This window comes from Passer domesticus, chromosome 1 (assembly GCF_036417665.1).
Source record: "Passer domesticus isolate bPasDom1 chromosome 1, bPasDom1.hap1, whole genome shotgun sequence".
Classification (NCBI taxonomy): Eukaryota; Metazoa; Chordata; class Aves; order Passeriformes; family Passeridae; genus Passer; species Passer domesticus.
This window is the reverse complement of record NC_087474.1, coordinates 141715770-141732422: the sequence shown is the minus strand read 5'-3', so window position 1 is coordinate 141732422 and position 16653 is coordinate 141715770. Positions and strand designations below refer to the sequence as shown.

Here is a 16653-nt window from a genome sequence, read left to right as displayed (position 1 = left end):
GCCTGAAAGAAACATCACAACCTGTACAAAACATTCACAAACCAGCTTTTATGGACCTACAGACACCAAACTTAAAGGCTAAGTGGAAAAAATGAATTGCACAGTGTCATGTTCTTGCTGATTAAGCTGAGCTCTGAGGTAGGTAAGTTGAGAAAGAATTTCATAGAGTGAGGTTTTCAGCATAATTTTATTTGGAATGAATTGCTAATATTTTTTTAAATACCAGGACAAGGTTAAGAATAAGAACTTTGAGAACATTACAGTGGTTTTGAGGTCGTTGGTGTGTCAGACAATTTTAAATGTGTTACTGTCAAATTATGAATTAGCCCATATAACTCTGCAGGATTCTGAACTGGGGCTATAAATGAAAGTGCAAGTAAAGCTCAGCATGTCCAGCCATGGTGCCTTGTGTACATTCAGTGTGAGTAGCTGCAGCAGGGTGAGCTGGTCCCAGCTGGTGCTGCCGTGCTGACTGTAACTCTGAACAGCCAAGGGAACATGGGGCACTGAGCAGCAGGATGTTCTTGGGAAGACCCCAGGTCCTAAGGGCTCTGAAGTCCCTGAAGATGCACAGGTGCTTTTTGCCTTTCTTAGGCATATGCTGAAGTAAATATCTTGTAAATGCTGCTGTTCCTTTTGGGAGGGAAAGAGCTGGACTTCTTCAAAAGGGAGGAGCTATCAGGAAAACAAAATAATGAATGCCATAACCTAAGAATGACCTGAGGAATTAAGGTTTTTGATAATGTAAATGTGTTCTAGGGCTAGTGAATGGAGGTCTGTCAGATAAACAGTGACTGACACAAACTTCAGCAGAGAAATATGAAAGAGAACCAAGTAGTCACTCTGTGGGGAAAAAACAAAAGGAAAAAAATGCTAGAAGAGAGCACAGAGTTAATGGGGTGGCTGTGAATGACTACAAGACAAGCAATGAAGCCATGAATAACAAAGGCAAGTAATTTTGACTCATGGGTCTATATAATTTATTTGCCTGCAGGACACAGACACTGATGGATTCAGAGTGACATGAGATTAAAAAAACTCTCTGTCCCAGATGAGAAACTCTTTCCTGAATGTTGGACTGTACAGAGCAATATTTGCTATTTTGATGAATACTGGAAACTGCAAAGTTCATATGCATGATGAAGTGGAAGACTGGAGGAGATGTGGTTGCTTGATATCAACAAGACATTGATTAAGAAGGTAGAACAAAGAAGACAGGAATAACACCTTGGCCTAGAAAATAATGTATTTTAGAGTAAGAATTGTACTGGTGAAAAGTGCAAAGATAAATGAGGAAATATTATTTAAAAAGTAATTGCTCATATATTTCCAAAAAAAATTAGGAATAAAAAATTACTTAGTGTTGTTAAATGTCTATGGAGAAACTGGAAAACAATTATGCTATAAATTATTCTTAAATTGCTGTTAGAATACAGGAAGAAAAAAAGGATGAAAATCCAGGAACTACAATTGTGGCTGGGAGGTATTCAGAGGAGTTCATATCTGGTAGAATGACTCAAGTAACTTGAACACTAAGGTTACCCTCAGGCAGCCTGGATTCAAGAGGATTATAGAATCCATGATTAGTTTCTAGGCCCAGGAATATCGAGATACTGTTCTAACAGTGAGCTAGAAATATTCCACTTCATGTCAGATTTTCATTTCTGATCCCAGGCAGAATTAGCTTGAATAGCCTTCTGCTCCATAAAGCCCTGGAAAAGATTCTCCAACTGCTTAAATCCTAGCTTTTTCATCTTTATGAAGTACTGTAACTTTTGCCCTTTATTTTCATTGACTTTATTTTTGAGATTAATTTCAGAAACAAAGATTGCTATTTACAAATCAAGAACCTCTAAGTAAGACAATTTGAGAATAGCTCCAACTTTCACTAATATCCAGTCACTGACATAACCAGTAATGTGAAACAGGTTCAGAGAAACTAGTGCAAATCAGAGTATATGTCTAAGGCAAAAAAAAAAAAAGTATATAAAAATTAATTATTGAAATAGCATACAAATGAAAACATTTCATCATGCATTTTAAGAAAACAAACAAAAAATCCCTCTCCTTATCGAAGTTGCTACATGTGGACATACCTATTTATACACTTCCTTAATATTAGGTTTCATGTAAAACAGCATAATTTCAAATGCTTGACTGAGTTCCAAATGTTAAAATGTTTAATACACTATAGCTTTAGAGAATTTTAAAAAAGAAATATTTCTTTCAAAGGATTTTTCAGATCCATTTTAGTTTCTGCATCCAAAAGTAATTTCACATTCACTTAAAAATGTGGTGACATATGATCTGAATATAAAGCAAGCATTAATGAACTTCCCAGACTCATATCCAGAGGGCAGCCATGAAGTTAATATATAAAGAGTTCTTTACTTCTTGCTTTGGAAATTTTTACATGACCCCTCTTGTAAAGCAACGCCTCTATTGAATATTGTATCTGATCTGAAGTCACCACTTCCTTTTTATTCCTTTTATTTAGGTTGATATTCTTCTTTCTATTTACACACAACTATGTAAACTTTTTCAGTTTGCAACATTTCTGAAAATATCTTAATTACCGTATTTGAGCGGCATAGCTTAAAGGCCACTGTATTTCAAGTGGCAAGTTATTTTACAGAAATTGTTATGGGCTCGAATTCTCTCTCCATATATTTCCTGTGTAAATAGGAACTATGATGTTCTGTAATCACACACAGGTATTGTGTGTACAAGTACTCCTAAGTCACAGAATATGCAATATATAAATATATACAACGTAAGCTTATATAGGCATACACTTTTACTTTTCACTCTATTTTTCAGCTAACCAAAGTATAAGACTTCAGAAGACACTCTTTCTGTGTACTTTAAAGTAGATAGGCTTTTCCTTATTATTTCAAAGAGAATAATAAATACTACAAGCACTCTGGAAAATTCCAGCAAAAATAAGGGTTATAAAAGACACAGATCTATAATATCCATATAATCTATTTAAAACTGGCTTCTCCAGAGCTATTTGGTTCCTCTTGGGATTTACCCACGGCCCCAAGTAGACAGTTTTTAGATGCATACATACTCAGAGTATTACAAAAACATATGCACTGCATGTGTTTATCTCTTAAAACACAGATCACGTTCCCAGTTTGTAAATGACACATAGCAGTGTCAGTGTGGCAGAGCTAATGGTGTATCCACATGAGTTATACCTCTCAAGATCATAGTAAGCACCCTCAGAATAGGTACGGCACATCGTACGGGAGCGGAGCAATCTGATTGCATCTTCACAAAACAGAGGATACATTGTGTGATCCTGGCTGCCAAAACAGAATGGGTGAACACAATGAAAAGCAACAAAAAGATGAAATGAAGACAAACACCATGAAAAGCAAGCAATGTCAGCAACAAAACAAAACACTGGAACAAAACATGACTGCAACATCGGTGAACTTGGCAAAATTACTTTTAAAAATTTAAGTATATTAGCTCACAGCTACAAGAGCTACAAGACTAGGACAGGTATCACTCTCCAGTTTTATCATAACCTTTAACACAGTCATATATGATTTTATGCACACTAAAATCACAGTATTAGCAGGTATTAGTGTTTGCTGGTTTCGATTATTTACTTTATATATTCTCTAAAAGACATCGGAGTGATATAAATAAAGAATTACCTTTGAGGACCATCAATTATAGACTATTGGCAGTGAGAAAATATTCAAGTGAAAGACAGGAAGAATTACCCAGTGTTTGTATGCATGCTATGTTAACAAATCTAATGATGATACTAACTCAACTTCTAAGTTTTCTACCACTATACACAGACAAATAAAACCAGAAGTGGACATGTAGGTACACAGTACATGCATTACCCACACAGAGTCACACAGAGGAAAACATATACCTGACATCCCTGTAATGGTGATCTGAGGACTGGGTGTACCGGGAACGAGGTAAAGTAACATAATGACTGAGGTGATGGCAGAAAGAAAAATAGGTATGAGACAATAAGATGGAGAAGGAATGATACACAACACAAAACAGAAAACATTATAATCATAACATTATGGTTTAAGAACATTGGACTTATTAACAAAATAATAAGATATATGTTTCTAAACATAAAATAATCTAGATGATTCACATGTTTATTCTGAGAAGGCAGTGGGAGATTATGGATCAAGAAGATAGCTAAAATTTGGGATTTTCTACAGTATTTCAGTTAGGAAGAAAAAATACATAAATCTCTGAAAGCAAATCAAGAAGTCAGATTGCTTATTTCCTTGTTTGAAAGCAGTCATAACTTCAGTATGAATAATATCTTTGAAACTAATCTGTCTGAAAGTCTACTACCATTTTGAAATCTGTCCTCACACAGCTCCAGAGCTGTCCCATTTCTAAGTGTAAGTTCTCCTAATACTGATCATATTGTGATAAAAGGTGAATTTAGATCAAATTGTTTCATTATTTAAATAAATAATTAAGAGATATAACATCAGTACCAGAATATGCCAAAAAAATCCATATGTAATTCATATAATAAAACTAAGTTTATATTTTGCTTGTATTATGAAACAATATCAAAATTTATATATTTTAAATATATTTGTTTTGCTAGATATTCTCCAATTATCAAAATAGAAGAAAGTAATTTTACTTTTACTATAAATATATGCACACAGTACAGGGGAAAGGCTTTGGAAAAAGAGGGGTTTACCATTAGCCAGGAGTTAGTGACTACAACTTCCATGAAGCTGGGATATTTCAAAGGGAAGGCTAATCACAACTGTCCACACCGGAGTGTAAACTGATTTCACAAGAAACATGGAAAGATCACCCTTCATTTTTATTTCTCCTATCTTAATTTGCTTATGATTACTGTTTTCCCAGTAATCAAACACATGGTTACCAGTAGGTATATTACCTACACTTATTATATTTGCCTCTCTTGCATGAGGATAAAATGCACCATCACACGCATGAAAATATTCCTTATATTACATCAATTATATATAGTATAAGATGTCTTCATGTTAATTTCTTGTCAAATAAATGCAAAGGAGTTTCCACTATAAACAACTAACTTAAATCCCTGATTACACAATTTAAACTTTACAGTTTGTTTCAAGAATGAGGAGCTGGAGACAGTTCAACAGGGCCCAGTTTGACATAATATAGTTAAAATTTAAAGAAGGACTACTAATTATTAAAATAGTCATAGAGTTTACACTGCAAGCTGTGAAAAACTATGAATGTTTTAAAGTAATGTCAAGACCTAAGTATCAAAAGCAGTCTACCCATAGCAGCCTGTCAGTCAGCATGTTGTCAAGAAACATTAAAAAAAATTCACCACAATCTTAAAATATTCTTTGGAATATATATTCTTTGGAATATATAAAGAACAATCAAATAAAAAGGGTCTACCCATCAGGAGCAAAATGTAGGATGATGGCAAACAACTGCATACAAGGTTATTCTCTCCACTACATGGATACATTCCCAGGCTATGTCCACATGAATATGCCTTTAAACTATACAGGTGCAACCCTGGAATTAACATCTCAAAACCCTTGCTCTACTATTAATAAGCAATGAAGTGTTTCCAGCTGGTAGATGACATTTTAATTTTAACAATTCACTTTATCTTTCCAGTGAACTGCTGACAAGTTTTCCTGGTAGTCTTTGAAAAATATATGACATCAATAAATACAATATATTAACCATTATTTAAAAACCAACATCTTAAACAAAACTAGGACTTCAGGCAGAACGTGTGTTGCAGAACATGAATGTGCATGGAAATGCATGTGCTATTTGCAAGCAGATTATTTACTGTCCATAAGAAGGAACACCCCAGACTGTTCACTTCACTTATTTGTACATGAACAAGACACCACCAGTACATGTTCTGCTTAGGATTTCAGTCCTAACAACTTTTCATATCTCCACCAAACTATGTTGATTGCCCAACTTCTGGTATCGAGTTTTGTTCTAATACTTCTAGAAACTCAGAACTCCAGTGCCCTTACCAAGTTCTGGGAATTTTTCTTAGGAATTTCTGGCAGGAAGTTCAACCTTTTCCCTTTTTTCTTTTTTTTCATTCAGTTCAGGATTTCAGAATCAGAGTATGATAGCATTTAGACAGCATTTAGAGACAACCACTTATACAATTTGATATGCAATAACTTGTAACAAGTCTAAAATAAGCTTTTCATCACTCAGAACTCTGCCTATCTATATATAGGAGTGGGGTCAGCTTGAGCTTATATTTGACCTGACCCTCTGGAATTACTGGCTATTTTTTCTCAGAGCCCATGTTAACCATGCTACCTAACTTAATAGAATCATAGAATTACTATCAAAGATAATCAAACACAACCTTTGACCAAATACCAATATGCCCACTGAAGTATATTGTGAAGTGCCACTTCTACTCATTTTTTGGACACTTCCAGAAATGGTGACTCAAACATTTCCTGGGGAGTGTGTTCTAATGCATACTCGCCTCTCTTTAAGTGAAAAAATATTTCTTAATATCCAACCTGATTCAACATGCAGAGCAAAATGCTTCAATGCCATCTTTCTTCTGAGCATCCAGCCAATACCTCACAAATTGATTTTTTATCATTAAATATTTTACTATACATTTTTATATATTTAGGTTCAAATAAATTCCTTTTGCTTTTATAAATATGTTAGCAACACCAAAAATGCCCATGACTTATTCTCAATGTCCAAAACTGAAACATACACCATATTTGTTCAGCTAATCCCCAGTATAAATCGCTTAATATCATAAATTAAATGTATTATAATGTAGTAAAAACATTAAGCTTTGCATTGCTGAAGTGCAAAAGAACTCCAGTAATGTTCCAGATATCCATCTCAACTAAATACATAATTTGAGCTGTTAATAAAAATCGTTAGTCTATATGCACATATACGTGGACATTCTCAGAAGACAATGGAGACGTGGACAAAATTTAGATATGTCAGATTTTTAATATGACAAAAGAACTCCAGGATACCTTTTTTTTTTTTTTAACCTTGATTTGATTTCTAGCCTCTTATCACACATTCTTTACTTCCTACATTATAGTAGTCCATGGCACTAGTATGCAAAAAGATGGTATGGCAAAATGAACCTAACCTGCGTCCTCACAGAGTTATGAAACATTACCTATTTTGTTACACATAGAAAAGACAGAAAATTTGCTGCAACAATTAATTTTTCTTAAAATAATGAAGTTAGTCTAATAAAGCAGCTTTATAGGTTTTGCAATATCATCATTATTATACACACACAGAGAACCATCTCCCCCTCCACACCTTATCAGGTGAAAAGTGATTTCCACTGTTGTGACAAGAAGAATCAAGGTACACAGGTAAACAGGATAGCTTTCCCTTTTTAAATGTGAACAGAAAATTACTTAAATTTTTTCTGATATTGCTCACCTATTTGTCCATTTTCTTACAAAATTCAGTGAACCTTTAGGGTAAGAAATCAGTGATTCAGCAACTGATTAGGTTGCCAAATTGGAAGTACTTAGTATCCAGGATCGGGCTTAGCACACCAGCAGAGCCTCAGAAGCATGCTTGAAAGCACTCACACACTTGAGCCTCACTGAATACCTTCCTGTTCTTCCTGTGCTGCAAGGGGAGTTTAACCTGCTCTCTATTGCTTGGGATATTTTATTTAATAGTAAATAAGAGGCATTTAGGAGATAATTTATTCCTTTCAATTTTCACTCTCTGTGACCAGGTCCTAAAATTTGATTGCCATTCCAGCTTCACTACTACAGTGGGCAGCAGACCCCCAAGTGTTTTTGTGGAAACGCTAAACTACTGTGTATTATTACACCCTGATATTACTGGAATATCCCTAAATAATTCTGAATGCAAAACAAGTCTTTGTGTTCCTTTCTGTTAGAGCCTGCATGAATGAAACTCAGTTGACACAAGAAATTTCTCTCATCACTGTTTATCTATTCCCATATTCAGCTTTTTCCAGTGTATTATCTGATTGCAATTAAAGCAATATATTGTATCATTTGCAATAGTATTATCCTCTACTTTTATAGCACTCCTTGACATTTTTCAACAGAAATAACATACTAAATGTAGGAAAACTAAAAAATTATTTAAATTGTTAAAAAATAAATATTTTTTTTTACTGGTATGAATTTGCCTTTAACCAAATACTCCCCAATTTCTCAAGCTATAATTTTCTGAAAAACTAGCAATGTGATAAAACAGAAATTAGCTTAATCAGACTGCAGAGTAAGAAACAGGTGGCTCTTGGGGTCAACCAGCTGGAAATTTAGGGGGGAAAGAGACATTGAAAGTGGCAGACAAGAGGAAGCTGCCATATGAAATTTAGGGAAAGTACTGTGGGAAGGAATGAAGTAAAAAATTGTGCTTGGGATCACATTGACTGTGAGGTTGAACACAGAATTGTTCAAGGGAAAAGGAGCCAGAAATAATAAAGTGATGAGGTTTCAGAGAAAAGGCACAGCTCTATGAGCAACTTACTCATTTCAACAATGGAAAGCAACTACTAAAACAAGCTACTTTCTCCAGGGTCCAGTTATACCATTCTGAAAGATTATATTCTTATCTGAAATAACCAACAGTCAATGTTCTCTGTGTTAGAATGTTTTCCATGCTGCTTCCCAAACACCTGGCAAATCACATCAGCAAACTATGTGAACAAAATGTGAAGTCAAGCTCTTAACTCTTAGAAAATGTCAAATGCCATACAAGAATAAAGCACTGGTTATGTAATTTCCCCTGCTACATTTCAGTGAATACATTAATAGAATAGTTTTATTTAATAATTGGGTTTTTTAAAGAAAAAAACAGATTTTCTTTATTGATAAACATCAACAATTTTTCCACCACTAATGGTATGGATGCTTTTTGTTACACCGATTCTATAGAAATTTCTGCTAAACTCCTGGAATAAATGAAATCCTAGAAATGTTCCATCTGAATGTAACTGACAATTTGAAGACTTTAGTTGTGAAACAATAGCAATTATCAGCAGAAAATTATCAGCTGACACACATTCAATCAAGATGACTTTAGATAAGAAAATCAGTATCACATTATCAAAGTGCTCCCCATACTGCTTTTTAAATCATTGCTCCAAAGGTGCAACACTGAAGTCTTTTATCAGACAGGCTTGGATTTGGGTTTTTTGGTGGTTTTTGGTTTTTTTGGGGTGTGTGTGTGTGTGTGTGCATTTTGTGCATTTTATTCTGAGGAATACATCTAAGACTCTTGGTGGTGACATTTTTTTAAAAAAAATTGACTCAAAGCTTCTTTACCACCTTCCTACTCTGCCATCCCTGTTGGAGATAATCATCCTGCGGCAGACTCATAGAAGCACCAGGTGGGTGGTGCAGATAATTGTGCAATTAAACAGTGATTTGAAAGAAGAAAAAGAACTTAAAGACATACTGCAATTATTGAGATTCCAACTGATGCAAACATTTTATACCATAGCTATAAGCAAATTTTCAGCAGTGCATTTTGCTTAGAAGAAGCAAAGCAGTGACATTATATATCCCATATGGGTACATTACCCACATGATACACACAACTGAAACCTGAAAAAATTATCCCAAAATTTCCAAATAAAGCATCAGGAACCCTTTATACTTTATAATATCTTTGTATTTTAAACTGCATTTAAATGATTTTACAATAAAATTTAACTAAACAATACATAAATGGCTACCTAGTTACATATTATTCAGGTCCGTATTCAATAAAGTCTGAAAAAAAACATCAGTTATTTTCAGTGTTTTAATATGGAAAAATGTATCAAAAAATCTTTACCTAGTTTGGCCTAATCTGGCATCTGTTTAATAACAGTATTAGATTAGGAGCCTCCTACCCATAGATAAAACAACTGCATGGTTTAAGATGACATTTAGAAATGTAAAATTCATGTTGCTATTGCCCACCATTAATTTTGTGTCAAATAATAGAAGATATTTATATTGTGTTTTAGCTAACATTTAACAGGCTCATTGTAGTGAATTATTTTGGTCCTCACTGGTTTGATTATAGCAAATGGAATTGTTTGGCATGTATTTCAACATTTACTTCATGTTAGAAAAATCCAAGCTACATGCTTTCAACAGAATGAAAAATAACCCAAGGGTGTATTCAAATATGTGAATGAAATCTCCTCTCAGTAACAGGGGTGTGATAGTCCTGCTAGTCCCAGCACATCCAGATAACATCTTTCATGTGATTTCAAAATAATGGACAATATTTCTCTAAATAACCATGCTTATGACTACCCTATTAGTTTAACAAAACAGGTGGCAACTTTTTGTCTTTCAAATGGAAAGTGTGCAATAGCTTTGATGAACAAATAGTGGATAATTTCCCTTTTCTCTTGCTTTCCTTTAAGTGCCTCTCAGAAAAACACTTCAGGAGCTTTCTCATACATTTCTCCTGCAGGACTATTTGAGTTAGGCATTCTTAGAATACTCTGGTTTAACATACCTATGCTAAATTCACAATTAGGAATGTTATTCCTCAGGGAGAATCCATCTTGAATATCAAATATAGTTAAATTAATAGCTGCTAAATAATATCTGAGATTGTTGAAGTTGTGGGCCTGTGTACAATTTTCTCACACTGTCTTGGTATTTGTTTGTAGCTGTTGATATACCTTTCAGAAAGAAACACACAGATATAGTTTGGTGGTTTTGTTTTGTTTGGTTTTTTTTTTTTCTGGAACTATGCTAAGATTCTCACATTTTTCCTCTAACTCACCTAATTATATTGATTGTTTAAATATAAAACTCTGATGTTAAATCAAGCTGTTTCCAAAATTTTCGCAATTGTTTCTATGGTTTGATTAGTTTCAGTTTCTCAAGTGAGGTAAAATCAGTTTTAGACAATTTATCAAAACATGTCCAACTGACATTTATGAGGTTATCCCATTACATATAAATGTTCTTATGGAACTTGGGTCCATATTACGTCATAAGCATTCATATTTCCTTACATTACAAATGTTGGCTATTTCATAAGAGTGTGAGTACCCACAAAAACCCTCACATTTTGATAACAATTAACGAGCAGACCTATATTAAACATCCAGGTAAAAAATCTACATGGTTTCTCAATTTGAGTTAGCAGTATACACAGTGCAATTCACAGTTTTGTTAATACAGCAACAGATACAAATTTAAACTGTTAATTTACCATCACATTTTACTAAAATAAGTATAGTATATGGCCATATTTTACATAATTAAGGGTTTGGTGTTTGAAATTTAAATTATCTCTAAATGCGTCTTGCAGGTTTTTTAAAATAATTTTATTTTCTATTCTAACCATGCATTCAGTTTTGAAGGAATGTTTCATTGCCATTAGACTTGAGGTCATTAGAGTTTTTCCATGTGGTTTCAACTAACTCCTCAGTGCAATATTCTTAGAGAACTTAATGCTGAATTATATAGAAAAGGAAGGAAAGAATTTTCTTACTCATATTCTCAGTCACACTTTAACTTAGCAACTGAGAGTGTCTATAAGATGGTACTATTTCAAAATCCCCTTTCTGCAAGCAGCTTCAAAAGCTGTTTCATGGAAACAAGAAGCCATCAGAGCTGTGGGAGGGAAATATGTGATTTGTTTTCAGAACCAAGTGTGGATAACCTGTAGAGAGACTACAAACCTATACAAAAATGCAGTTTTCAACTTCCCCCAACTGCCTGCAGTTCTAGAAGATTTCAGGAACAATACTATTAAAGAGCTAGTTTAGGGATACCACTGGGTTTTATTATATAGCAGTGACAGTATCGCAAATATTCATTTAAAAAATTAGAAATCTAATAACCTTTCCATGCACAAAATCACTGTCAAATTAGCTATGAATATTAAAAAAATCCATTGTTATTATTGGAAATAGTGTTCTCCTGTTCACAGACTGCATATAACAATAGAGACATAACTAGTCAATAATTTGATTGCACAGGCAACCAGTCACCATGTGCAAAGAGGAGAGTTTCTCTGTGTGTTTTGGAAAACACAGACAACATATAAAACCATGTTCAGAGATTCAGAGCACCCCTCTCAAGCAAACCCCTATTAATCTAGAATGGTCATGAAAATTCAATAGTCTCAATCTCCAATCTCATCTCCTTCTGACATTGTTTTTCTGACATATTCTGAAAAACCCAATTATTTTTCTCTAAATCAAGTCAGTCCAGGAGGGATTATTTGATTGAAGGGATGGAAAAACATTGTGGTACCAAACTTCAAGCAACCTTGCACAGCTTTGTATTTATCTGGGAGGCAGCAAATGAAAACTCGCACAGTGAGCAAACTCAGAGTATTCCATGAGGCATACACAGGCTCTAAGGACGAGTTTAGATCCTGCTTCAAGGATGACTGGTCTAAAAATCAACATAACATTGCATCCCAAAAGCATTCTGTAATATTCTTTTAAAGAAACAGCTCAAAATCTTCAAGTTATTGCCTTCTGTATGAAAATCATAATAAATCAAGTGAATAGATTTTCCCCAATATTTAAACAGGAATATTAAATATTTTAATACAAAAAAGAGGTTCACTTATGAGCTACTGTACTTGTGATGAATACAGTTCCTCTTCAAGATGATAAACACTGCACTGTTTTTTCATTAGCTTTATTTTTGCCCATTTGACTTTTTTATTCACCAAATTAAACTACAAACCACTTTGACTAGATATGGGTTTTAATTCCTTTTGATACTTTTTTGTAACATATCATTGGGGAAAATTAATTATTATTTTTATCTTCTGAAATTAAAATATTATAATCCTTTGAAAAGTACTGTCTTGCATTCCACACAATCCCTGACCATCACATTACTGGTCTCTAAAGAAATATTTATATTTTCTGTTCAATATTGCTAACAAAAAGCAGCCAATTTCTCAAATTGTTAGAAACCCCAAACACATGTTTTGATGCCACTTGAAGAATAACCTGTGATAGCTACCTGTAAAAACATTCACTTCAAATAGTAGTCTTATATTCCTCAAGATTACAAAACATATCTGTATTACTCATTGGTATACGCAGTTATAAAATAAGACAAAAGCTAACATTATACCTCTCATTATAAAGTGCAGAAATTTCAACTTGGTGCAAAAGAGCTGAAATATTTAAAGATTAAAGGTAATCAATTCTTTTTGGTTTGATTTTCTACCTGAAGACATGAGGTGGAAAAGACCAATATTTTTTTTAATGTAGCAAAGTCATTGCCACAATTAATTCAGTAAAATTAACTATACTGTTCAATTATTGCTGAAATTCTTTTTTACATCATTAAAATTCACAGAGGTTGCTAAAGCTCTGCTTACTGTTTGGGAAGTTCCATTAGGCAAAACATTATTCATAGTCAGATGTGCCTCTAAACACAAAGACTGATTTCATACATGCTGTCCTAATAATTTTTTCTTTTCTTTTTTACCAAGTGTCTCAGAAGGTTGAGCAAAGATAAAAAACAGAACACAGTACTAGAATATACTTTTGTTACATGTGTGAACTGCACTGTATCCAAAGGAAGCATTACATTAATACTGAGCTGAAATTATCTATTTTTATGCCTCTTTATTCAGCAGCAAAAATGACCAAGTCTACTGATGGATTTTTTTAAAAGATATTTAGTACTAAAAGAATTCACTAATATAACACACAAAAGAAAAATATTTTTATTAAAAAGGATAACTAAACTCTTCAGCTATTACATTACACATTGTCTCACAGATTTTTTCAGATTCCCTCCTGGCAAACACACACTCACTGGACAGTTTTGCCAGCCTTATGTGCACTGATATTTTGTAATGTATGCCATGCGACCAGTGGATAAAAAGGAGAAATGCTAATCTCTGGGATTAGGTATGTAATTTATTTTAGCAAGCTACCAGACTGAAGTTACTCACGTTGATGCCTGTGCAGCTGTTCCTAATTCCAGCCAGGTGCTTACCTCTCTCTGTCTGGGGAGTAGTGGTCGTCCACAGCTCGGTGCCTGTCCATGCGGCTCAGGGTGTTGTAATGCGCAGCAGTGGATCGAGTCCCTCGCAGTCCCTGATCCACATTCCGACTGAGGAGAAAACATATCACAGGCTGAGTTTTGCCTGGATGACATCCTCTCACTGGTGTCTACAAACAATTATCAGCAATCATGCTGGTAACAAGATCTGTTAGCTGACCAGACTTTTGAAGTAAAATAATTTTAAATCTTAAAGTAAAAAAAAATAAATTTTCCTGTAGAAAATGGTGCCAAGTCTATGATAAGGATAGAGTTTTCTTTTTTTGTTCCAATGTGTTTCTTCTAGAAATAAGAGGAAAGCTTTTTCATTTCCTTCATTAAAAATGTTAATCTTGCATAACATTTCATTAGTCTTTCGAGACTTTAAGCAAAAATTCATTTCTGATGGAAACATACACTGTAAATAATTTTTCATGAGTTCTTGATTTTGGATTTCTTATAAAGATGTAAACTGTAATAAGACACAAGAGGGACTTGTGGCTGTTACAGCCAGTAGTAGAGTGGAGCCTGCTGAAAGCATGGTCATCTGAATTTAAAAATAGGACTGTATGTGGTACCCACTTAGTGGGTTAGTGCAGGCTTGGGTAAAGGTCACCTGTACTAATTGAGACCAAAGCTTTGCTTATGGATTGTTTTGCTTAGTTTATCTATCAATACCTACTGACACACACATTACTTTTTGTGCTCTGTAAAACAAATCCACAAGAACAGGAAAATAGGAGACAATTGTTAACTGTAATAATTATTGGATAATGTAAACATAATTGTTTTGTATCGATTTGAAAATAACAAATTGGATGCTTCCCTCCATACAAGTTAAAGACCAATAAATTCTTCTGTCTCCTGTCCTTTACTGCAATCTGGTCTAGTGTTAGCCTCAGTTTCCTTTATTATTTTGGTTTTATATCACTCAGTTCCCCTTTCCTTTCTTGTCACTTTGTCTGCCCTTTTGGTACCTGTCATACCTACCCTTAATCATTTACCACTTTCTGACTAGTGTTAACTTGTACATGTATCCTTCACAGCTGCTGCCCTGACATTATTTATTTCTGCATATATGTGCTATAAAGATGTTTCATTACACATAAACTTTTGCCTTCAGCTCCACCTCATTTGTCATAAAGCATTTTCCACTCTGGCATTCATGAATCCAGATACTGGGTTTACTCTGGCTAGTACAGAGTAACAAGAGCAGTAACAATATCTTGTCAGCTACCACGCAGTGGGCCTTTGATGGAGTTCATTAAAAAACTAAGTAGGATTGAGGACTGCAAAATGGTTTCTAAAAAATAACAGCAACTTCTATGGCCCAAAATCTCCTGGCTGCAGAGGTGTCAGTAATGGGAAATCCCTGGGCATGCAGAATGCTCACTGCAGTTAGGACATCTATAGACTAGCAAATGTATAACAAATTCACCTGAACAGGGTGCAAAATGTAATTGATAATTCTTGTAGATTTCCTGAGTACACCTGCATTTTCAGTAAAACTAAAACTGATATTTATGTAACTCATAGCTTATACTTTTCTTCTGCAAATCCTCAAACTCTCATAACCCAATTTTCTGGGCTCACAAGTCCTCAAAGAATTTGTTTGGTGCGTGGGCAGGGAAATATTACTCAAATAATGCATTTGATTCTGACATTGTAGGAAACAGCTGCAATAAATTCAAAACTATATTTAAAAATTTAGCTTTAGGAAAGTTAAAAAGCAAGTGATTTTGAACATGTACAGAAATCCAAGACTACAAGAAAATGAAGAGTAGATTTTTCAATGATGTTAAACAAGCGTTAATCACCAGCTTGGGTAAAAGTTCTGCTAAAAATGCACACAGCATGCATGCAGACAGAAAAACATAAAAACACAAACATACACACACAGAGATTTTGCTCATATTTATGTCTATATCCAAGACAAATAACCTCTGGAGATTCAGCATAGCAATTACTTAGGCTGAAATCAGTATATTAAAAATCAGAATAAGCCCCTTTGTGTCTACCACTTATGTCTCATTTCAAGTCAGGCTGACTTGGTTTTAGATGGGTTTAGATTTCAAGTAGAAACACACAGTTTCTGCCTCTTAGCTGTAAGAGATGATGGGAGATAATTTGGAATCCTAATATCTCACTAATGCAAAAGGATATCATATAGGCTACATCCCTTAGAGGAAATGGTAAGTGAAAACATAAGTAAAATATTATGAAGTCAAGAGAATTTTAACTTAAGAAAAAGAACAAAGATAACAGAAAGGAAAGCAGAACACAAGAGAATCAGGATGTCTGAAAGAAACTGAGAGGAACATGGACCTGACAGGAAATATGGGATACAGATCTTCAGTATCAAAGGGGAATTGTGAACTTTATGGGCAAAAGAGAAAACTTCCACTTTCACTTCAACTGAATTATATCATCTGGAAACCTACCCAACATAGCAACAAAAGGGCTGGAAAACAGGTTTCATTCCCATTTACATCTATCCTTCTACTTCCTTTCTCTTAAGAAAGCTTATCCTGCAGAGCATTAAATCAATTATTATGTGTACTAGCTTTTGGAAGAAACTTCCTGGTCTAATTTTCTCAAGATAAATACTTATCAG

At 34.2% G+C, this 16653-nt stretch overlaps 1 protein-coding gene across 50 annotated transcripts in view; it reads right to left on the bottom strand.

The window, feature by feature from the left end:
- The window catches only part of RIMS2 (regulating synaptic membrane exocytosis 2), a 445064-nt gene that overhangs the window by 143490 nt on the left and 284921 nt on the right, over window positions 1-16653 (bottom strand). For 47 of the 50 annotated variants that reach the window (XM_064394146.1, XM_064393838.1, XM_064393857.1 and 44 more), the window contains one exon: window positions 13995-14111. In XM_064394146.1, the coding sequence (XP_064250216.1) occupies window positions 13995-14111 (117 nt within the window). Of the gene's footprint in view, window positions 1-3203; window positions 3312-3901; window positions 3968-13994; window positions 14112-16653 lie in introns of all 50 variants that reach the window. The other 3 variants (XM_064394235.1, XM_064394215.1, XM_064394206.1) reach the window with 2 other exon arrangements.